Genomic DNA, 22,584 nt, shown 5'->3' with positions numbered 1-22,584 from the left:
TTTACGCACCTAATGATAACATGGTAAATAAATAAATAAACTTAATTTGAAATAATATCTTTTGAAAGATATCACAATACCCGAGCTAATATCCAATATTTCAGGAGGAACTATCATCAGGAGGTGGATTTTATCTGTCAAAAACCAGAAAGTTATATATTGAGCATGTGTCGGAGAGAGCTATGGGACACGAATGGACCATTGTAGTGCGAGAAGTTTTATTGTGTGTCTATGGCAGTGCTACGCCATTTCTCGGCTACTGGCTCTAGAAGCAAGCGGCCAGCCATAGACCAAAAATTATTTCGAGGGTTATTAGGTACACTTTTGTCTATATTAAATTGATATTATAATTATCTAAAAATTTGATAAACTATAACACTTATATTAAAGAACTGCATTTCATCATGATATGTTACCATATTTAACAATAATAATGTTTAGTAATAATATACAGATATGTATACGTATATGTGGATATTATTAATATATTTTTTTTCTAGATTGGTAATTGAATATATTAACAAATGTTGTTCTAATAAGAGATTAAAAAATAAATAAAAAATAAAACATGTTTTATTATTGGTATGTTTATATATATGTGTATATATATATATATATATATATATACACATAATATTTCAGGATAGAAAGCAACCTTACTAAATACCTAACCTAAAATTACACCTCAATATTTTGACGTATAAAGACCTTTTTAAACTCTTTAAGTTCATAAAATCTAAAACCTTTTTACGAACTTTAGGTTACTAAATCCGCTCTAAGCATGTACCTAAATGCCCTGGGAAGGTCTTGAACTTATATGGCGTTAGGGCTTAATACATAGTTTTTTTTTTACCGCGTTTTGGGGAAGGCGGTGTAGAACATAAAAAGGTTTTAAATTTCGACACGGGATTACAAGTTAAACTAGAAGGTAGGGCAATGCAAATCACACAATACAAAACATTTATTCAAGCAAAGTTTTTTACAGTCTCGTTTTGTCCCTGTTTGCATTTGTTAAACTCTATTTGAAGATTTGAAAACCTGCTTAGAGGAAACTTACATTGAATTGGTACACTCTCTTCAAATAGAGTTTAACATAAATATAACTAGCTGTGAAATTAAAATATATACCGATCAGCAGTTTCGTGGAAAAGTTCTTTTTATTTAAACCCTAACATTTTTTGTGCGATAAACATAACTTGATATATGTAACTTAAAAAATTTATGAAATTATACCATGTGAATGATAAAACTGAAATAAAAGTAGTGCACTTGCTGGTAAAGTGGTATTTATAAATCGTTCAGATATTAAAAATAAAATATTCCACTAGAATTTGCATGGCACAAACAACAAAATAAAAAGGAAATAAATCTAATATTAAAATATTATAAAAAATGGAATGTATAAAGAACCAGAAAATATCGATAAAGTAATTTTGTTTCTAATACATATAATAATATAAAAATAGGAACTTCACCTACTACAAAATGTGCAGCATCTTGTATGCTCAAAAATAAATCTTATGCCGCGCAAAATATGTGTATATATATGAAAAATATGGTGGTAAGTAGAAACATGTGAATGTATAATTATAAGACAAAATACTTTGTTTTACCTATATATACCAAAGATATAAAATGTGCTCTTATATTATTATATATAATGATTGTAATTATATTATTAAATTGATTTATATAATTTTACATTCAAATTACCACATCGATATATTAATTTGTATGTATTGTTGATATGTTTTTGAGTGTCTGTTGTTTTCCAATTAGAAATATTGGTCAAAAACAAAGACAATACTATTACATTTTACGCATTTCATGATGTGTTGCCTGTTGAATTTTAAAAATTAGTTAAATGTATTTTATTGCTTGGGTAAATAGTAAAAAATTATCCTCCAACATTTTCTCAACATTTGCAATTGTAAATACAAATTGTTAATATCGTTAATAATATTCAGCTTTACTTTTTATTTTTTAATAAAATCTTAATTAATCTCCATTGTGGTCTCCATTTCCATCATATGACTTCACAAATTTAGTGATATATGTTAAACCAATAAATAATGTGTGGAAGATTGGAAATAACTTGTCCCAGAGATCAGGTTAGTCAGATGAAGGTTCCACGATTTTGTCATCATAACTTAGCAAATCAATATTCACGACTGAGTTATTTCTGCAAGTATTAAAATATCTTCGTTTGTCTTTGATTGTGATTGTCACCGATTTGAAGGTCTTTGACTAAACTAAGACTACTATTTTATTTAACACGTTGTGTAATTATATGACAATCGATAATCTCTAATGCCCATGCTCTTTCTATTTGGTCAAAAACTATTTTCACAATCAGTAAGATAAATTTGAAGGTCTTTGACTAGATTGAAAGCTTCGCAAGACAGTCGTCAGTATAGCGTATCAATCGAATTATTAGTATTGGTAGTATCACAATGATCATTAAAAATCCATTTCCTCTGGGCATTATCGCCACTGAATCTGGGTATTCTAAACGAATAGTCCAAAATTTTAAAAACCCCAAGATTAATGTTCTGATCCCATCTCATTTGATATTTGAATCATAATTATTATATACATATATTGTTGTAAATTGTACAAATATTGTATATTACCATGAACTTCTCATATTATGTACATATTTGTCTGCGCTAAGTTTGACTTTTTTCATGACATGTTTTAGATTCATGTAGAAGCAAAACTATGCATCATTTGCTTTATATCACATTAAGACTTTGTTTCGCATTGAAATAATGACTAAACATTTAAATTGTTTCACTTCCAATAATACTTATTTGTTCTTCATGTGGAGGCTATAAAATAGCAATTTGATATTATGATATTATCAGCCGTTATTAGTATTAACCCACTTTCACGATCTATTGTTGATAAATTAAGATAATTATATCTATAAATTCTTTTCTTAACTGCTTTAATATAATTAATAACAGCGTTTTTACTTTAATTCAATAGTTTATTGTATTTTGTTTCATCAACGTAATTTTTCATTATTATCATATTATTTCATATATAACACTACTATCACCATAATCTTATTTTTCTCCTGTTATTCAATATTTCCCCATTTGTTTTGTTAGCATTCAGCAATTAAAATTTCTATCCAAACCCTATACATTTGAACAAATTTTATATATTCAAAGACGACACATATTTAATATAAAAAACATAATTTAAGAAAACTACGACACTTTACATCAACATTACAATACTTAATTTAATAGTTTTTTGTACTTGAAATGATGCGCAGATCTTTAAGATTAATTTTTGTTCAACAAGAAACTCATAAACAAAATTATGTATGTTTAAATAGTAGCACATACAACTAAACAATTTAATATCCGAAAGTAAATGTAAGCTCAAGTAGTGGCACATGTAAGTATATTTATAAATTAACAAAAAAAAGCCAATCGCTCACCATTTTCTCGATTTTCTGGAACACGAGTTATACTTTTATGTGATGGATTGCCATGCAAAACTCTACCAAAGGAAAACACAAGATACAATATTATTTAAATTAAATATAATTTACTAGATAGTTACAATTTCTTAATTTATTTTATTCCATAAACCCATAATAATTCATATGCAGATACCTAACTACTAGGTCACTAAGAATAATTCCAAAAAAGCTTTTTAAGAATAATGCATTACGAGACCCAATTTTCAATTGACAAACTAAACTTGCTTCGGTTACGTCTCCACTAGTACCCCTTGTACCACCACTAGTTGAAGAAAAAGCAGTATTGTCCTCGCGATTCCATTCACAAACTTTTGAAAATCATCAACCTTTTGCTTTACAACTTGTTGCATACTTCTCTTAGACAAATCAGCGAAATTTTTACGTTTATTCATTTCATATGTTCTCGAATTAAAAACAAACAATTACATGAATGAAACATGAATGATTAAAAACAAACAGCATGCGTTTGTGTGTAAAAACGCTGTGAAGTTAGGTGTGTAAATGTCAAGTCTGTCAAACATAATCGGGGTTCGCGCATAGAAATATCACGTTTTTCATGTTGTAATCATTGTTAATTTTCCGGCTTCTCAATCTGTATGCGTATTTATTTTGTTGCTGAAACAATTAGAAGTTAGACCAGGTTTATTTCATTTTTGTGTGAGTAGTGTTCTTAAATTATATCATTTGTATTATTTTCTCCTATTTATTTGTGGATATAGGTAACATAGGATAGAGCGTATATAAGGTAAGTTCAAATTACTTTACTTTGTAGTACCTTAGGTTAACATACTAGTTCAGTTTTTACGAGTATATAACTGGCAGACTCACAAGTGGCAGGCTCAGGTATTTGACAGTTTCGTGGGCGTGGCCTATCGGCGAAGGCCGATATTTATGAGAATGATTAAAATATAATAAATTATTCAATTAAATCTCATTTATTTGTTTGACATAAAAATCCTTAACCTACAATCAAGTATTTTTACATATGTCATAGTACATTGATACCAATCGACATGATCTGACGTGTATATACTTGGCACCGCGATGGTGGAAATTGGCAAAACTGATATGACCTGATTTTTTGACGATTTTTTTGCTGTCGGTTGGTGTAAACTAAAATTTTTTTGCTCTTTCCGTTCTCGAGATAAATGGGTGGGGCCAAATTCGGTGCTAACTATATATATAGTCAGCACCGACCCCTCTAAAAATGCAAAAAAAAATAAAATTTCTTTTAACTATCGTTATCAGTGATTTTTTTGCTGTCGAATGATGCAATTAATTTTTGGAAAAGTTTTGCCCATCATAGATTTTCACGCATAGGAAAATTCCTAAATTTGCCAATTTAAAAAAATTGACAATTTTGAAAATGCCCAATTTTTTTGCTCGCTTACTTAAATATAAAACAAAAAAAAATTTTCAAAAGATTTATTTTTTCACCCCTTTTCAGAGAGGTTGCCAATTTTTTTGGGTGTCCACAGGTCACTTTTTCAGAAGTTTAAAAATTGTTTCGGAATCTGTGATTTTTTTGCTCTGCGATACAAAAAAGAAAAATTCAAAAAAATAAATTTTAATTTTGATTTTTTTCGTAGTATGGAAGCGGATCGCAATCCGCTTTAAATATGCTTATTTTTTGTCCAATGAAAGAGCAAAAAAATTTTAGTTTGCATCAATCGACAGCAAAAAAATCGTCAAAAAATCAGGTCATATCAGTTTTACCAATTTCCACCATCGCGGTGCCAAGTATATACACGTCATGATCTGCGGTGTCAAAATATGTTCGAAGATATGTTGAAATAGTGCAAATCATTGCAAATATTTATCAATTATTGTATTAAAAAGTTGTAAAAAGTGAATATTCATTAATTATTGTATTGAAAAGTTAAAGAAAGTGATTAAAGGTTCTCTGTCAAACTAATATCAAACACAACATTATTACTTTATATTCATAGATATTTATTAATATTCATCACTAATTCAGAAACAAACAAACACAACTGTTCTCAACTTTCCAATACAATAATTAATGAATATTCACTCTTTACAACTTCTCAATACGATAATTGATAAATATTTGCAATGATTTGCACTAATTCAACATATCTTCGAACATTACTTGGCGTTCTATGCAATAAAAATGACTGCGGCGTGGCGATATCTCACATCGCAGGCGCAATGTTGTATCCACATTGTTTAGATGTAATTTTGTTTACTGGGATATATATACATTTTGCCAAAAAAATCATCTTTTCAGATGAAGCTCATTTTGATCTTCGCGGGTATGTAAACAAGCAAAATTGCCGCATTTGGGGCACAGAAAACCCGCACGCATACATTGGAAAGCCGATGCACCCTGTTTGGTGCAGAGGCATAATTGGCCCATTTTTCTTCGAAAATGATCAAGGAGTGGCCGTTACAGTCAATGGCAATCGTTATGGGGCCATGTTGAACGAATTTTTGTTCACAAAAATTGAAGAGGAGGATATTGGCAACATTTGATTTCAACAGGACGGCGCTACGTGCCACGTGTGGGGTGTCGTCAAAGATAAGTGTTACGCCGACAAGGCAGAGACAATTGATGCTTCAAAGGGCAATATTCGTGAAGCTATTGGTGAAATACAGCTGCACACAATCGATAATGTACTTAAAAATTGGACCGACTGCCGAGACGGCCATTTCAATAAAATTATTTTTTATTATTAACCGGAAGGATTGTACTTTGAAATAAAAAAAGACATTTGAGAAAATATTCAGTAGTTTTTTTTATAGCATTCTCAAAAAAAAAAGTTATTTGGCGGACCCTATATATAGAAAACATTGCTTAAAATTATTGTAGTATTACTATTATAATCGTGGGATTAAGTTCCATTAGTGCAAAATTAGAAATCTGACGAAGAAAATATAGGTACATATTAGTTTTTAGTAGTATATTCATTTATAATTAGCACTGTTGTGCCCGCTGCATACCCCTATATCGAATATTGTATTAGTATGCATACCACTAGCTAGGACAGGCGAAGGGTATCGGAGATACCCGAAGATATCCGAAGGAGTCAGACCTAAGATGCACATGCAGGATTCACTATCTCTCTTGGAACCACGGATCGGCGATACCAAATCAAACTAAATAACATTTCATATAATTTATTCTTGAGATTATTGTACTTAAAGTAAATAAAAGTTTGTCCATTAGTCTATAAAGGACTTGAAGTGTTTTCCTCTATTAAATCTCCGCTGCAAGGCAACTTAATACAACATTGGTGGCAGCGGTGGGATAAAACCATAAACTACCGGAAAAAACAGGCCTGGAGAACGAGGAAATCACAGAAAAGTAAGCAAGGGAGCTGATTACACTGGAAAAAAGCAAGTAAGCCGATTACACTGGAAAAAGCAAGTAAGCCGATTACCTTATATACCACGCGCGCGCGAACCTGGCCGCCATCTTGCAAACCTAGCTAGCGTCGGCGTCCCTAGTAGCAGGACAGACGAGTATCAATAGTTTATAGTTTTCTACCAAATTTTTAGACAACAATTCTAGATTTAAGTATCGCCGTTTTTTTCACAAACCTTTAGATAGATTATTTTTCCACAAACCTCTAGATTATCAAGTTTATACTATCCTTTACAATACTTATATTTACTATTTTTAGATACATAATTTTATATGCCGTATTTTTAAGATTACTTATATTATTTTATTACTATCCTTTAGGATTAATACATTGAGAATTTTATATGCTATCTTTTTAAACCACAAATTTATATATTATTCTTCAGATTTTACAAATTCTTTTCAATATTTATTATCTCTATATTTTATATTCATCTATTTTTTCATGTTACTAACTCCATTTTGTTTAATATAGAGTAAATGTCCAAATCTCGTGATGCAGAAAACTTCTTGCTGCCGCAACAGAGTGTAATAAGCAGATCAACTGATTCAATATTTGAGGCATACCTATCTGTCGAGTCGACGAACAATCTCAGACCAAATTTAGTAAGTTCAGTTTTTAATAATACTGTAGTGGTCTCACCTAAATCTATATCCTTTTCCAAATTTTCATCTGCTCCTTCTCTCTGTTTTCCATTTTCTAATACTAACCTTAAAATGGCAGAATCTTATGCATTAACAATGCGCCGAACAATGGACATAATTAAAGTTTTTAATGGCTAGGATAACCAAAAGTTATCTCCATTTCTTAATTTTCTATCTTATGTTTTTGAGAGTGCTGATCCGAAGGATCACCCGGCTCTCATAAAATTTATTTTATTTGCAAAATTAGAAGGAAAAGCTCTTCAAGCTACCCAATATAAATCTATAAATTCACTTTTTGAAATAAAAACTTGCTTGGACGAGTCATTTTTTGATATCAGATCTGTAGCCTCACTACAGATTGAATTTAATAAAATTTATCAGCAATCACACGAAGATGTACAGTCCTACTATTCTATGCGTCTGCAGGTTATTTTAAGGCAGCACCCTAATCTTAAAATTGTAGATAATTGTAAATCTCCTCAAAGTTTACATTCTGCCATTTCCATAGCTGTCGAGGAGGAGATTTCTTTAAAAACGTCCAAATCAAGTTTCTCCCGTTTTGAGAAACCTTTCAAATCCACTAACCTTTCGTATAATTCATCCAATCACAAACCTTTCAATCGTATAAGTACTTCTCATAATTCCTTTGATCACAAACCTACCAAGTCTGAGCTCCTTAATTGTAATTATTGTAAAGGCATTGGCCACATAATTAACGATTCTCGAAGGAGACTTTATAATGAACAGAATCGTTCCAAAATTAATAATATAGAAATTTTAGACAACAAACCTACTACTTCTACTTCTTCTACTCCTGAAGAAATTGTTAAAGCTAAAGAATTTAAAAATATTCAAATTTCCTGCCTCAATACTACACAAAGCCTTCCCTATTCAATTTAAATTTCCTCGACACTATAAAACCTAAAATTAACCTCCTCATAGACACTGGTGTTGAAATCAGTGTCCTTAAACTTTCTAATTTGGATGATGATACTAATATTAATACTAATATTAATACTAATAAAAATGACAAAATCAACGTTACTTGTACCTCAGGCCGTACTGTCGAGACTATAGGGACAGCAAATTTCAAAATTTTATTGGGGAATAAAGTAATCACCCATAAATTTTATATTGTTTCAGATAAATTTTCAGGGGTGATGGGATACCGGGGATAGATTTTTTAAATTCTTATGGAGGAAATATTAATTTCAAAAATTCAAACTTACATTTTAACAATTCTATAACTATTCCCTTACATTTTCCATCCCGTGCCACTCCGAATCCAAAACCCAAATCTAATATTAATTCATTTTTAGTACAAAATTCTATTCCTAAAAACACTATCAAACCTCCAATTTTTAATTATAATAAATCTAATAAAATTTTAAATAGTCAATGTAATAATTCCCACGCAGAAAAAGTGTACATTTTTAGATGATCGACACTATACAAATATGAGGGCTCTGTGAAGGAGTACGGAAGAGCATTTGGAAGAATTTTCGGAAGTAAGTAATTTTATTTTTGTTGAATAACATTTTAAATTAGTAACCTTACAATTAACAAAACTATATATATATATATATATATATATATATATATATATAGTTTCCACGTAATGAAACCAAAGAGGACAAGTTGACAGACAATTATACAATATATAGATGAAGTGAAAGAATAAGAACAGGCCGCGGAAAAATCTAGAGAAATGAAAGTGGCAGAAAAACGACTACGGTTTCTACTGACTTTGAACATACTGAATATAAACGACTACGGTTTGGATTTAAAGGTGGACCGGCTACTTCTAAGAGACGAAACTTCATACCCGCGGAGATGTAAGAAGCTTTTAACTTTATGAAAAAGGAGCATGCAAAATTTTAAAGACTGGTTATATAAAGAGTACTATTTTAGTCTAAAATAAACGAGTACAAGTACATAATAATTGGCTAAAAAAGTTTCTTCAGAGCGAGTAATATAATCTTTATCACATCTTCTAAAAAAAAACACTTATTGAATCAAGTTTACCACATCCTTTCAAATTGAACTATGTTAATTAATTCAAGAGAAATTTTTGCATTTTATCTGTAAGTATGTTAGATTATAAGTTTAATAATATTGAACTTAATATACTTAATAAGTTCAATAATAATAATATTGAAGTTGTACGGTGATCGCGAGTCAGATATCACGATGGGATATCTATAGACGCGTAATATCAAATAATATAGAAAATATATAAATGAGAAGTCAGACCAACTTTGAGCTAAACACAAAACGTGGTGAACATTGGTGGTGAATCAATTTAGTATTTCTTATTCAAAGTAGGTTTTGGTTTTCCTATTAAATGGGTTAAGGCTCAGTTTTATATATAGTGATAGGTAGCTCTTCTCATAATGCTTATTTAAAGGCTTTATAATTCTTACTCAGGCTGCATTATAGTGGTCGTCGTAACATGAGTAGTAAAAACTGTGTGTTCACATTGCCTCAAGCAATTTAAGTGCAGCAGCTTCTTATATCTTCACGTTCGCGAGATACATGACGAGCAAAGCATTTAATACAAATTGAAGCATTCAATACTTATTTAGGAAAGATTTATAGTAAATACACAGAACATAGATCTTTACTAGAACAGAAAACACCCTAGGATTAAATAATGTGAATGAAACAGACGTTCATCAAAATTTCTTTTATAACTTTTACATATTTTCGAATAAATTTCCAAATAACATTATCTTATTAAATCCTAATGGAGTAGAACAAATAAAAAAAATTAAAGGGAGTGATTGTAAAAAGGAAAATATGAATGATCTCATTGTATGCATAAATAGAATGACGCCTGAAAAACCTTATTCCACATTTCCAACACATGCGTCGGATATAAGAATATATGTTGAACACAATTTTCAGAAGAAGTAGTGCAGATACAAACCACAACATAGCTTTCTTATATTGAACAATATAACAAACAATATATTAAGTTATTAATGATTAATTTTTGTTTATATGAATCAGTAGTATACTTAGTTACATATGATTTAGAACTTTTTAAATTTACTCTCATGTAACAATCTGCATATTTTCAATACTAATACTGTTTTGGGATTGTTTTGGTGTATTATAACCATTTAGTACAGCAAAAGCACATGTTCGTCTACTCGATTTAGTTGCGTTTAGACTTTAGTGAAGAAAGTATGCAAATTATTTATTAGGAATGGATTCCGATAAAATTTAAACGATTGTGCAATTCGAACATGAACAAGAAAAAAATATGGTAGATCTTGTGCCATCCTCGTGGTTATTCCACGAAGAAGGTCAAGATTTTACATGTTTTCCTAAGCCATTCGAATACAAGAAAATGCGTAAATGGCTCGAGAATTTAAAAAGTCCATCCAAAAATTGGAAACACTATCCATTTATCATGGTGGGTTATGCAAGTAAGTAGTTACCTATTTTTTAAATATTAACTTTCTGTAGGGGAGCATTGGGCAGTCGGGAGGTTTGGGCACCCCCTCATTTCTCCAAAACTTTCATAGATATTTTTTGTTTTCTACCACAGCACTATACATTATTCACTAGCAACACCGCTTATCTAAAGTGTCAGCTGTCATTTCACTTGGTTGTCAAGTTACATGCGCGTAACGGTTTGCTGCGTACAGAAGTAAATATTTTATTTGTGATTTGATGTAACTTATCAAAGAAATCTGCAAGAACGTGTAAGTATCTGTGTTATCTTTTTCTTTTGTGTTTAATGAATATTATATTTGCCTGTAAATTAAGTTTCTACATTTGATAAAAATAATCTTATTCTAATCTATTTGAAAAGTGAGGTTATGGGGAGCATTGGGCACGCAGGTAGGAGGGAGGTTTGGGCATGCCCAATGCTCCCTCTGTTTTTAGTGTATTTTGGTGTCTTTTTGCTATGCCTATTGGATTGAGTGGTTAATCATTCCTTTTTAGGACAATGCCGTTTTCATTTAAAAAGAAAAATAAGCGACGTGAAATCCCTAAAGATATTATTTTGCGCGCATTGGAAGAAGTTTCCAAAGGTGCTAAAATTAAAAGTACTGCGAATAAATATGACATACCAAGATCTAACCTTCAAAGGTATATCAAGCAGGGTGGTGTCGTAAAAGATAATTCTTGTAAATTTATATCGTCTCAAATATTCACAAAAGATGAAGAAGAGAAAATTTCGGAATATCTTGTAACATCTTTTAAACTAAACCATGGGCTATCAAAACTGAAAACATGCGAATTGGTTTATGAATACGCCACTGCCATTAAAAAGAAAATACCAGATAACTGGACAGAGAAGAAACTTGCATCCAAAGACTGGATAAGGGGATTTTTTAAAAGACAGCCTCAACTTTCGATAAGGACACCAGAGGCTACCAGTCTGTCACGGGCCACAAGCTTCAATAAGACAAATGTCGGAAATTTTTTTGAAAATCTTAAAACTGTGTATGAACGGCATCGCTTCGGCCCTGAGTCTATTTACAATATAGACGAAATTAGATTATCAACGGTGCAACGAACCCAGAAAGTGATTGCTCTCAGAGGCACTAAGCAAATTGGGCAAGTAACGTCAGCTGAAAGAGGGACGCTTGTAACGGTTTGCTGCGGTATTAATGCATTGGGTAACTCAATACCACCATTTTTCATATTCCCACGGGTTAATTTCAAAACATATATGCTAAATGATGCCCCTGTTGGTTCAGATGGAGCAGCACATCCTTCAGGGTGGATGACATCACCAAATTTTTTAAAATATATTCACCATTTCGCCAAACACGCAAAACCAACGCCTTCATCGCCAGTTCGTTTGCTGCTGGACAATCATGAGAGCTATATTTCAGTACCAGTTCTCGATTTTTGCAAACAATCAGGCATTATTTTAATGACTTTCCCACCACACTGCAGCCATAAACTGCAACCTCTAGACCTGACTGTCTATGGACCACTGAAAACTTATTATAACACTGCTGTAACAGATTGGATGGTAAGCAATCCGGCCAAAACAGTAACAATTTATGAAATACCAAAATTAGCAGCAAAAGCCATTCCACTAGCATTCAAGTTGCAGAATATTCAAAGTGGATTTGAAAAATCTGGCATATGGCCATTGAATTCAAATATTTTCTCCGATGAAGATTTCGCTTGTTCTTTTATAACTGATCGCTGCTTGTCGGAAGAGGGTAATGTTCCTTCAGAACAATCTATTTCAGACCAACCTGTCACTGAACAGCCTTCAACAGGGGAAAATCAGAGTCTAGAGGATCGTACAAGTTCAAATGTGGAAGTCATTGGGCCATCTCAACTGGAATCTCCCTCTACAAGTCAAATTAGTGGCACTGTCAATGTAACACCTGATGTAGTAAGACCGTATCCGAAGGCCGGCCCCAGGAAATTGCAGGGTATGAAACGGAAGAAGGGAAAAACTAGAATATTGACGGACACGCCCGAGAAAAGACTTATAGAAATGGAAGAAGAAGAAAGACAAAGAAAAAATAAGATCAAAGAGCTCAACAAAAATAGAAAATGCTTCAAAAATACAGGACAGAAAAAAATCCGAAACTTGCTGATGAATTTACTTCCAAACTAGAGAAAAACAGGAAAATTAGCAGCGATGATGAAATAGAAAATGTTTCAGTTTCTGACGAAACCGTTGTTGAATCGGAAGATTTTGATGAAGACGATGTGATCGTTCTGGATAGAAATTTCCAGATCAATAACTTTGTATTAGTGAAATTTGACACCAAAAAAACTGTCTACCATTATGTTGGAATAATCGAAGATGTTAATCAGACGATGGCAACTGTAAAATTTATGAGAGTGAGTAAGTTAAGAAATACTTTTACATTTCCTGACATCGAGGACGTAGCCAGTGTCCTCCTGGAGGATATAAAGACAAAATTGCCTACACCAACGACATGAATGAAACGTGGCAGCTTAAAATATAAATTTGACAAGCCTCTATGGATCATACCAAATATAAGACTAGTTGGTTTGGTATTTAGCCTTGAGGCAAGTTACATGAACTTCCCGATATGTGTAAATAATTGACTTAATCAAAAAAAAGTGTAAATAATATACTTCATCAATCCTACTTTAAAAAACGATAATAATTTTAGCAAAGTTTGACGAATTTTTAAAATTAAACTACTTGTCGTAATGCCGTAATATTACAGTAAGTTCTATAAGACCATGATGTATATCGCCAACAAAAGTTCCATAAAAATCGGCTTAAATTTTTTTTTTCAACAGTTCATTACAAGAAAACGGCTCGGTAGATTTTCGCCTAAAATTAATCAGTACTATTCCCAACTAATATCTTTCGAACAGTTTTTGATTTTTTAAAATCGTTTCGGTAGGATGAGCTTAAATGTGGACGAAAATTTAACACTTTTTTTCAACAGTTAATTACAAGAAAACGGCTCGGTAGATTTTCACCTAAAATTAATAAGTATCATTCCCAAGTAATATCTTTCGAACAGTTTTTGATTTTTTAAAATCGGTTCGGTAGGATGAGCTTAAATGTGGACGAAAATTTAACACTTTTTTTCAACGATTAATTACAAGAAAACGGCTCAATAGATTTTCACCTAAAATTTATCAGTACCATTCCCAACTAATATCTTTCAAACAATTCTTGATTTTTTAAAATCGGTTCGGTAGGATGAGCTTAAATGTGGACGAAAAGTATAACACTTTTTTTCAAATTACAAAGAAACGGCTTGGCAGATCGTTGCACAAAACTGACAAACGATAGTCCTCACCGAATACATCAAATGGCTTTTAAATTTCTAAAATCGGTTCAGGCGTTTTTGAGAAAACGTCGATCAAAAGTCTAATTTTGACAAATGCCAAAAAGACCATACTGATTTTTGCAAACTTTGACGAATTTTTAAAGCTGAACCAGTTGTAGGACCGTAATATTTTAGTATGACCTAGAAAACTATGGTATTTATCGTCAAAAAAATAATCATAAAAATCGTCGAAATTTTTTTTTTAAAAACTTTATTATAAGAAAACGGCCCGGCCGATCTTTACCAAAAACTAATCAGCACGATTCCCAACCAATATCTATTGAATGGTTTTTGAATTTTCAGAATCGATTCAGAATTGCGGGCTAAAACGTGGACGAATAATTTTTCACTTTTCTGCAATTTACAAAGAAACGGCCCGGCCGATCGCCGCACAAAACTCAGAGACGATAGTCCTCATCGAGATACATCAAATGGCTTTTAAATTTTTGAAATCGGTCCAGCCGTTTTGGAGAAAACGTCGATTTACGGCAAAAAATCTGTTCACACACACACATACACACACACACATACACATACACACACACACACATACACACACACACACATACTTTTTCCAAATTTGGTCTCATTCGATTCAGAATGGCTTGAAACGTCGAGAAAACATAAAATTAGCGATTCGGATTTTTTGATGAAAACATAAACTTCTCCTTCGGGAAGTTAATAAGTTTAATTAAGTCTAACATCGTGCAGTACTGATTCTAAGTCACATTGTTAAATTTTTCTAAAATCTATGATAAGAAAAAATGTTTGTATTACAATTTTTTATAGTAATGTTATATAATACTTAAGCCTAGTAGTATAGTAAAGCAATTTCGTGCATATTGAATACAGTGCCCAAACCTCCCTAACTAATTACAATATTGAAACTTTTCTTAATAATAATTACTACCAAATATGTGTGCTCCAAATATTAGGAATAAAATTTTGATTATGATAAAAAATAACAGTTTTATTAACATTTATGTAATAAAGTGCCCAATGCTCCCCTACCTCCCCTAAACCACAAACGTCAAATAAAGTTAAAATAACGTAGCACAGAAGATACGTTAAAAAAACGTAATTGTTACGTTTAATTATAACCTTTAAACGTAAATGTGTCGTTTTTCTTTATAATGTAACCGTTACGTTACACTGTTTTGTAAATTTAACATACAAAATGGACGGTGTGGTACAGCTGTTTCACAAAACTGTCAAAAAGATAAATACATGTTCTACTGATAAATAAAGAATATGATTTCAAAGTTAGAATATAGAATAATAATCCACCATCATCAGGAGAAAATGATTTGAAAAAGAATAACATTTTTTACAACATTAAATGATGACACTCGTGTTGTGTGTCGTGTAATTGGTATACCCCATTATGGTAGTTAGAGATGATTAGATGATTTAGTATTAATTTATTACGATTTAGTTTTAGCAAAATTATGATTTAAAAGTCGGTGGATAGAATTCGGCTGAACTGACAAGAAACAATTAAGACAACATTTGAGCAATATGTTCATAAAAGAATTAGCTGCAATTTGTTTTTAATAAATAATGAAAGTAAATAGAGGTAATTAGAAGTATTGTTACAATTGATATTAATAATTACAATATTTCCAATTCATAACTGTCTATTGTTTTCATTTTAGCAAAAATATATTTAAAAATTCAGAGACAAAAATCTTTTTCAATGTCTAAAGTATAATTAGATGAAGAATTAATATGTTTTTGGTATGGTAGAAACGACTGCCTAGCTGTCAATAACCTGCTCAAATAAAGAATATGAATGCAAAGTTAGAATATAAAATAATAATCCACCATCATCAAGAGAAAATGATATGAAGAAGAATAACATTTTTTACAACATTAAATGATGACACTCGTGTTGTGTGTCGTGTAATTGGTATACCCCATTATGGTAGTTAGAAATGATTAGATGATTTAGTATTAACTTATTATGATTTAGTTTTAGCAAAATTATGATTTAAAAGTCGGTGGATGAAATTCGGCTGAACTGACAAGAAACAATTAACACAATACTTGAGCAATATGTTCATGAAAGAATTAGCTGCTATATGTTCTTAATAAATAATGAAAGTAATTAGAGGTAATTAGAAGTATTGTTACAATTTATATTAATAATCACAATATTTCCAAATCATAACTTTCTATTGTTTTTACTTCAGCAAAAATATATTTAAAAATTCAGAGACTAAAATCTCCTTTATTGTCTAAAGTGTAATTCGATGAAGAATTAATATGTTTTTGGTATGACTGAAAGGACTGCCTAGCTGTCAATAACCTGATCAAATAAAGAATATGAATGCAAAGTTAGAATATGAAATAATGATCCACCATCATCAAGAGAAAATGATATGAAGAAGAATAACATTTTTTACAACACTAAATGATGACACTCGTGTTGTGTGTCGTGGAATTGGTATACCCCATTATGGTAGTTAGAGATGATTAGATGATTTAGTATTGATTTATTATGATTTAGTTTTAGCAAAATTATGATTTAAAAGTCGGTGGATGAAATTCGGCTAAACTGACAAGAAACAATTAACACAATATTTGAGCAATATGTTCATAAAAGAATTAGCTGCTATATGTTCTTAATAAATAATGAAAGTAATTATAGGTAATTAGAAGTATTGTTACAATTTATATTAATAATCACAATATTTCCAAATCATAACCTTCTATTGTTTTTACTTCAGCAAAAATATATTTAAAAATTCAGAGACTAAAATCTCCTTTATTGTCTAAAGTGTAATTCGATGAAAAAATAACATGTTTTTGGTATGGTTGAAAGGACTGCCTAGCTGTCAATAACTTGAAAATAATGAATATTATTAGAGGTGATGTTACAAAAAATTTAAATCAATATTATCAATAAACAATTTGTTCCAATTGTTTCTAACCTGTTTGGTTCTGTTTCAGATACATTAGCAAACAAAACGCAGTGAAATGGTTTAAATTGGATAAACAAAGGTTCCCAAGAACATTCCATAATACTTATTTTCAAATTTTATAATTAAAATAAAACAGTTAATTCCATCCTGTTAAGTAGAAATTTGTTAGCACTGTTAATTTTTGTAGTTTAATCAAATTTTTAAAATTCAAATTTACATTCTGTAGTTTTGTAATTTTAAGTATATACCCAGACAGCACAAGACATGCCAGGGAATATCCCTCTTGTCCTCACAATCTCCTAATATCGCGATATCCTATGAATATCCGAATTGCATGCAACGGGACGTCTAAAACCCAAAGGACTCGAGCAGGCATAACGCACGGTTCACGAACATGTCGCTCTCATACGCGCACGGCTTGAGACCTCTAAACGTATATGTTTGTCCCTTTCTCTTTCGTCGCGTCGGTTTGGCGTCCTTTAAGGTTAGCGTCAACACAGACGCTATATGTCGAATTATCATAGTTTTTTAGTAATTGAGTAATAATAGTGAAAATTTTATTGTTTTATATAATTATATGAGCGTGTGTTATAAATAATTAATATTATTTATCAAAATACTCTAAAATTGAGTAATAATAGTGGAAATTTTATGTGTTCTATATAATTATATGTGCGTGTGTGTTATAAATATTGCAGCCAAGATATTGAAAGGGGGGCAGATATAAACGAACGTTACTAGTACAAATAGAATTTTTAATTTATGCTGACATTTCTACCCTGCCAGCTTATCCAGCAACCATGCCTAATTTTGTATCAAATGCTGTGTTTGAAAGAGGATTGACAAAGAAGAAATGCTCTCCACTATGTTTGTTGGAGGAGCTTCAACTTGTGGAGGCCATTCTTCTGGGCAAAGATATCAAAACACAATTGGTAATCAAAAGTTTATATAGATTTATTTTTATTTGTTAACTTTATCATATACTAAACCAACTTTCTCTTTAGATTCTGTATTTAGCCATCAGAGTCCAGCTATAAAAATCCATTTTTGATGATGGTTTGGCCAAAGAATTTTGCTAGGGACGAGGAAAGGGCAAAATAAATTTTGGGATCTAGTGCCTTGCGATGTCATCACAGGTAATTTATATATCTTATACTTATGAATGTAAATTATGAATAAAACTAATATATAATTAATTCCAGGAATTGCTTTGAAAAATTTGCCACATGAGAAATAGTTTGCTGGTACAGAGGCTGCAAAAAGATGGCTGCGACGTGCCAATAAATATTATACAAGGTATTTTTGTGAGATGTGTACTATATGTTTTTCCTATTTACAAAAAAATTATGATTATTGACTGGTTAGTTGTATCAATGTTAGTGCAAAATTTGTGCTGTGTACACATGTTTAGATGTAAAAAACCAAGTTTATTATTCACTCGTAATGACATCAAATTGTGTCGATATATTTGGAATTAGAGATTATTTTATAAATCTCTGTCTATTTTGATTGATGTATCGCTCTTAAAGAACTTACTCATATATATATATATATATATATATATATATATATATATATATATATATATATATATATATATATATACATATATATATATATATATACATATATATATTTATTCATTTGTTTTCTATTTCAGGAGAGAAAATCAACCATAAACTAGGATTGAATGCCGAATTAATTATATGTTTAATATTGTAAAATCAGTTATTTGAATCAAAGTTGTATATATTAAATTTTGTTATAAATTATCTCAGGATTTTGTTATTTTGTAATAAAAGTTTACTTTGTGAAATTGTGTTCTTTTATTTTATTTTTAATCCAAATTTATTTTTCATCTAAAAAGTAAAAAACAATTCCATAATTAAATCCTATTCATGTCCGGTTTATGTCCGGAATATTCCGCGCGGGATATCCTACAGAACGTCCCGTAGGTGCGACATATTAACATGTTTCGGATAAAGTCAGGATATGCAGGATATCCGTAAGGCTATAGCAGGGACAATGAATGTCCGCGCGTGGATATCCCGTGGACATTTTCCAGGATGTCTTGTGTTGTCTGGGTATTATATAAATTTTGTAAATTCTTAATTAAAATATGAAAAAAATTAATATAAAAAATGGTTTTTATATTTACAGCAAATTCTATTAAATTTTTAAGTTACATCAAAGACACCTACACGTTAATTTAGTAATTTAGAAACGTAACAAAAACAAAACCGTTACGTTTTCGCGCAATTTGGAAACGTAATAAAAACAAAACCGTTACGTTTTCGCGTAACGAAACAGTCCGTTACGTTTTGGAGGCGGAAATAGATACGTCTGTGTGCCTCCTAGGTTACGTAACCGCTATGTTTCACGTAACATATGTAACGTTCTATTAACGTTTTCATTACGTTTTGTGGTTTACTGGGTTGTAATGGGCCGAAAATCGAAATTGAAAATTTTTACATTTCTCGACGTTTTGAAGGTTTCTGAACATTTTGGCATACCTCAGAAAAAATGGATGTGTGTGTGTATGTATGTATGGATACAAATTTCCAGTCACGCTTTCGGGCGCACAGATCAACCGATTTGAATGGTTCAAAAAACATTCAATTCTTATTAATAGGGAGAAGAGCTAATTAGTTTTTGGCAAAGGCAGGTCCAGCCGTTTCAGAGATACGGAGCAAAGAGTGCAGAAAATAGAAATCGAGTTTTTGAGAGAACGGAGTATCCGATTTGAATGATTTAAAAAACATGCAATTAGTAATGATTGGGAGAAGTGTTTATTAGTTTTTGGCAAAGGCAGGCCCAGCCATTTCGAAGATACGGAGCTAAATATGTAAAAAAAACAGTTTTTGAGAGAACTAAGCGTCCGATTTAAACGATTCAAAGAACTTTCTGCTTGTCTTAACAAAATAATTGATTTTGGAAAAAAAAAATTGTTTGAACTTTTTTTTTCAAAAAAAAATTTTTTTTGTATATCGAAAATAATTCAGATTTTATTTTTAATTCTGACTATAGTTCTTATATACTTCAAACAAATAATTTCAACTTTGCAATTCAGTTTATATAATTCTTATAAATATTAGACAATGTTACAATATTAACAATAATCTATTTGAAAACATTCAGTATTCCTCGAACATTTCGTTACGGTACGGGAAGTTCCAGCAATTTGCCTTAAGGCACGATGCCATACACCCTACTAGTTTGTTTTTAATATGACTTCGATGTACAGTAATTTTAAATATATTTTCAAAAGATAATTTAAAACAAAGACGCCACCGAGTACGTAAATATTGTTCGACTCTGAAAGTAAAATTGACCGAAGCACTTCTCCCAAATCTCATACCAAAGCTGAAATGTGTTTAGTAATGATTCAATATGGTATTACCTATCTGTTGAAAATAAAATATCAATATTTTTGTTCCAGAAGAATTTAGGCACGCAAAACTACATATTTATATTTATGTTTACATATGCAAGATTAAGTATCGATCATTGATTTTCACTATTAAAATCATTTTCAATTATTGCATAAAAAATTAAAACACAGTTAAAATTATTACACAGGTCACATACTAGCATTATTTCACTGAATGAAGGCATAAAGACGAAATCTCGTGGATTTTAAAATTAATTTTTGAAGACGTTCATGATTTTATTGATGATATCACGTATATATTTATATATATATATATATATATATATATATTTATATATATATATATATATATATATATTTATATATATATATATATATATATGGCGCTAGTTGGCCATTTATTATCAGTTAATTATTATTTACAAGTGAAACCACAATTATCGGATGTATACTCGTTTATGATGTCAGTTTATTAACACGTTAACGGACAATTGCGGCTATAGCCGTCAAAGCGAAGTTCACAATGTGGCATGACTGCTATAGCCGTCCAAAACGAAACGGTCGTTTTTAGACACTACGGTTATAGCAGCATAAATGTGCACTTACTGGCGTATACGTAGAAGCATAGTGTCGTGTAAATAGGTAGGGTCTGCCACAAGAAATAACACGTCGTAAGCTTAGAAAAGGAGAACGTGTATGGGGACGCCAAAATCAGACTTATGTGTCCAAATGGAAAGATAAACGGGATGTGCTATGTCTAACAACAGCTTACCACCCAAGCATGATAAACACAGCTAACCGGCGACAACAGGAAAAGAGAAAACCAATTGAAATAGTGAATTATAATCAGAATATGTCAGGTGTAGACAGAGCAGATCAGATGATGTCCTATTATTCCTGTCCACGGAAGACAATTAGATGGTATAAAAAGGTAATCTTTCATCTACTGGATGTAGCAGTATGGAATTCTTTCTACATCTTTAAAGAAAATACAGGTTCTCAAATGAAGTATATAGAGTACAGGGAAGCAATCATACGATCTCTAACTGGTATAAATAATAAACGGGATGGAAGAATTTGGTTCAATTTAAACGTGCACAAATCCAAACCAATGAAATCAACAACAATGGAACACAGCATTTTCCTGAGAAAATTTCACCTCCTGAAAATTATCAGCGAAAAACATATTTTCAGCGTTGTAAACAATGTTATAAACAGGGAATAAGGAAGGAAACATCATATTGCTGCAAGAATTGCATGTCAAAACCTGCACTGTGTCCTGCACCATGCTTTGAAACATGGCATACCGCAAATAATGTATAATAATTATAAAATTATAATAATTTTTTTTGTCATTTATTTATTTTTGTTTGATTAAGAACTAACATTTCGTGTAAAACTCCCAAAAATACTTTGTTGCATACAAAAATTGCTTGTTTGAACCATTAAACCTGTCATTTACGTTTTTAAATTTTTGCTGTTATAGCCGCAACCTAATTAAAGGTACTAAATTAATCAAAATTAAGTTTATTTAAGCAGAAAGAGTAAAACTATACTTCTAACATTCTAAAAATCACAAAAACATATAGTGTCAATTTTCGAACTTTGCTTGTTCCTACTGTCCGTCAACGTGTTAAAAACTCAATTTAATAAGAAACTCGATTTATCATTATATAATTTTCGAACTACAATTTTCGTCCCGACAAAAATGTTCGATCATTAAAACCCAATCAAATTTTCGATCGTATTTTTAAAAAGTGCGACAATAATATTCGATCGTATCAAAACAATAATTCGTTATAGCTTGCTTGATTCCAGATCCGTATCAGCGTAGCCCAATATAATTTATTTTGTCATCAATTGGCGTCATTCAACTGAATCTGTCATATGGTGTTCATTCCGCCATATATATAATATATATATATATATAT

General features: G+C 31.0%; 1 protein-coding gene across 1 annotated transcript; it reads left to right on the top strand.

Moving 5' to 3' along the window:
* Positions 1–11,493: 11,493 nt before the first annotated feature.
* Positions 11,494–13,134, top strand: LOC113391020. Its single transcript, XM_026627005.1, has one exon. It carries the CDS (start codon positions 11,494–11,496, stop codon positions 13,132–13,134), a length of 1,641 nt encoding a protein of 546 aa, XP_026482790.1.
* Positions 13,135–22,584: the final 9,450 nt, after the last annotated feature.

The sequence above is a fragment of the Ctenocephalides felis genome, unplaced genomic scaffold (assembly GCF_003426905.1).
Source record: "Ctenocephalides felis isolate EL2017-DRISC unplaced genomic scaffold, ASM342690v1 CF-g0.4_SCAFFOLD_00845, whole genome shotgun sequence".
In the NCBI taxonomy this organism is placed as follows: domain Eukaryota; kingdom Metazoa; phylum Arthropoda; class Insecta; order Siphonaptera; family Pulicidae; genus Ctenocephalides; species Ctenocephalides felis.
This window is presented reverse-complemented; position numbering and strand designations above follow the sequence as displayed.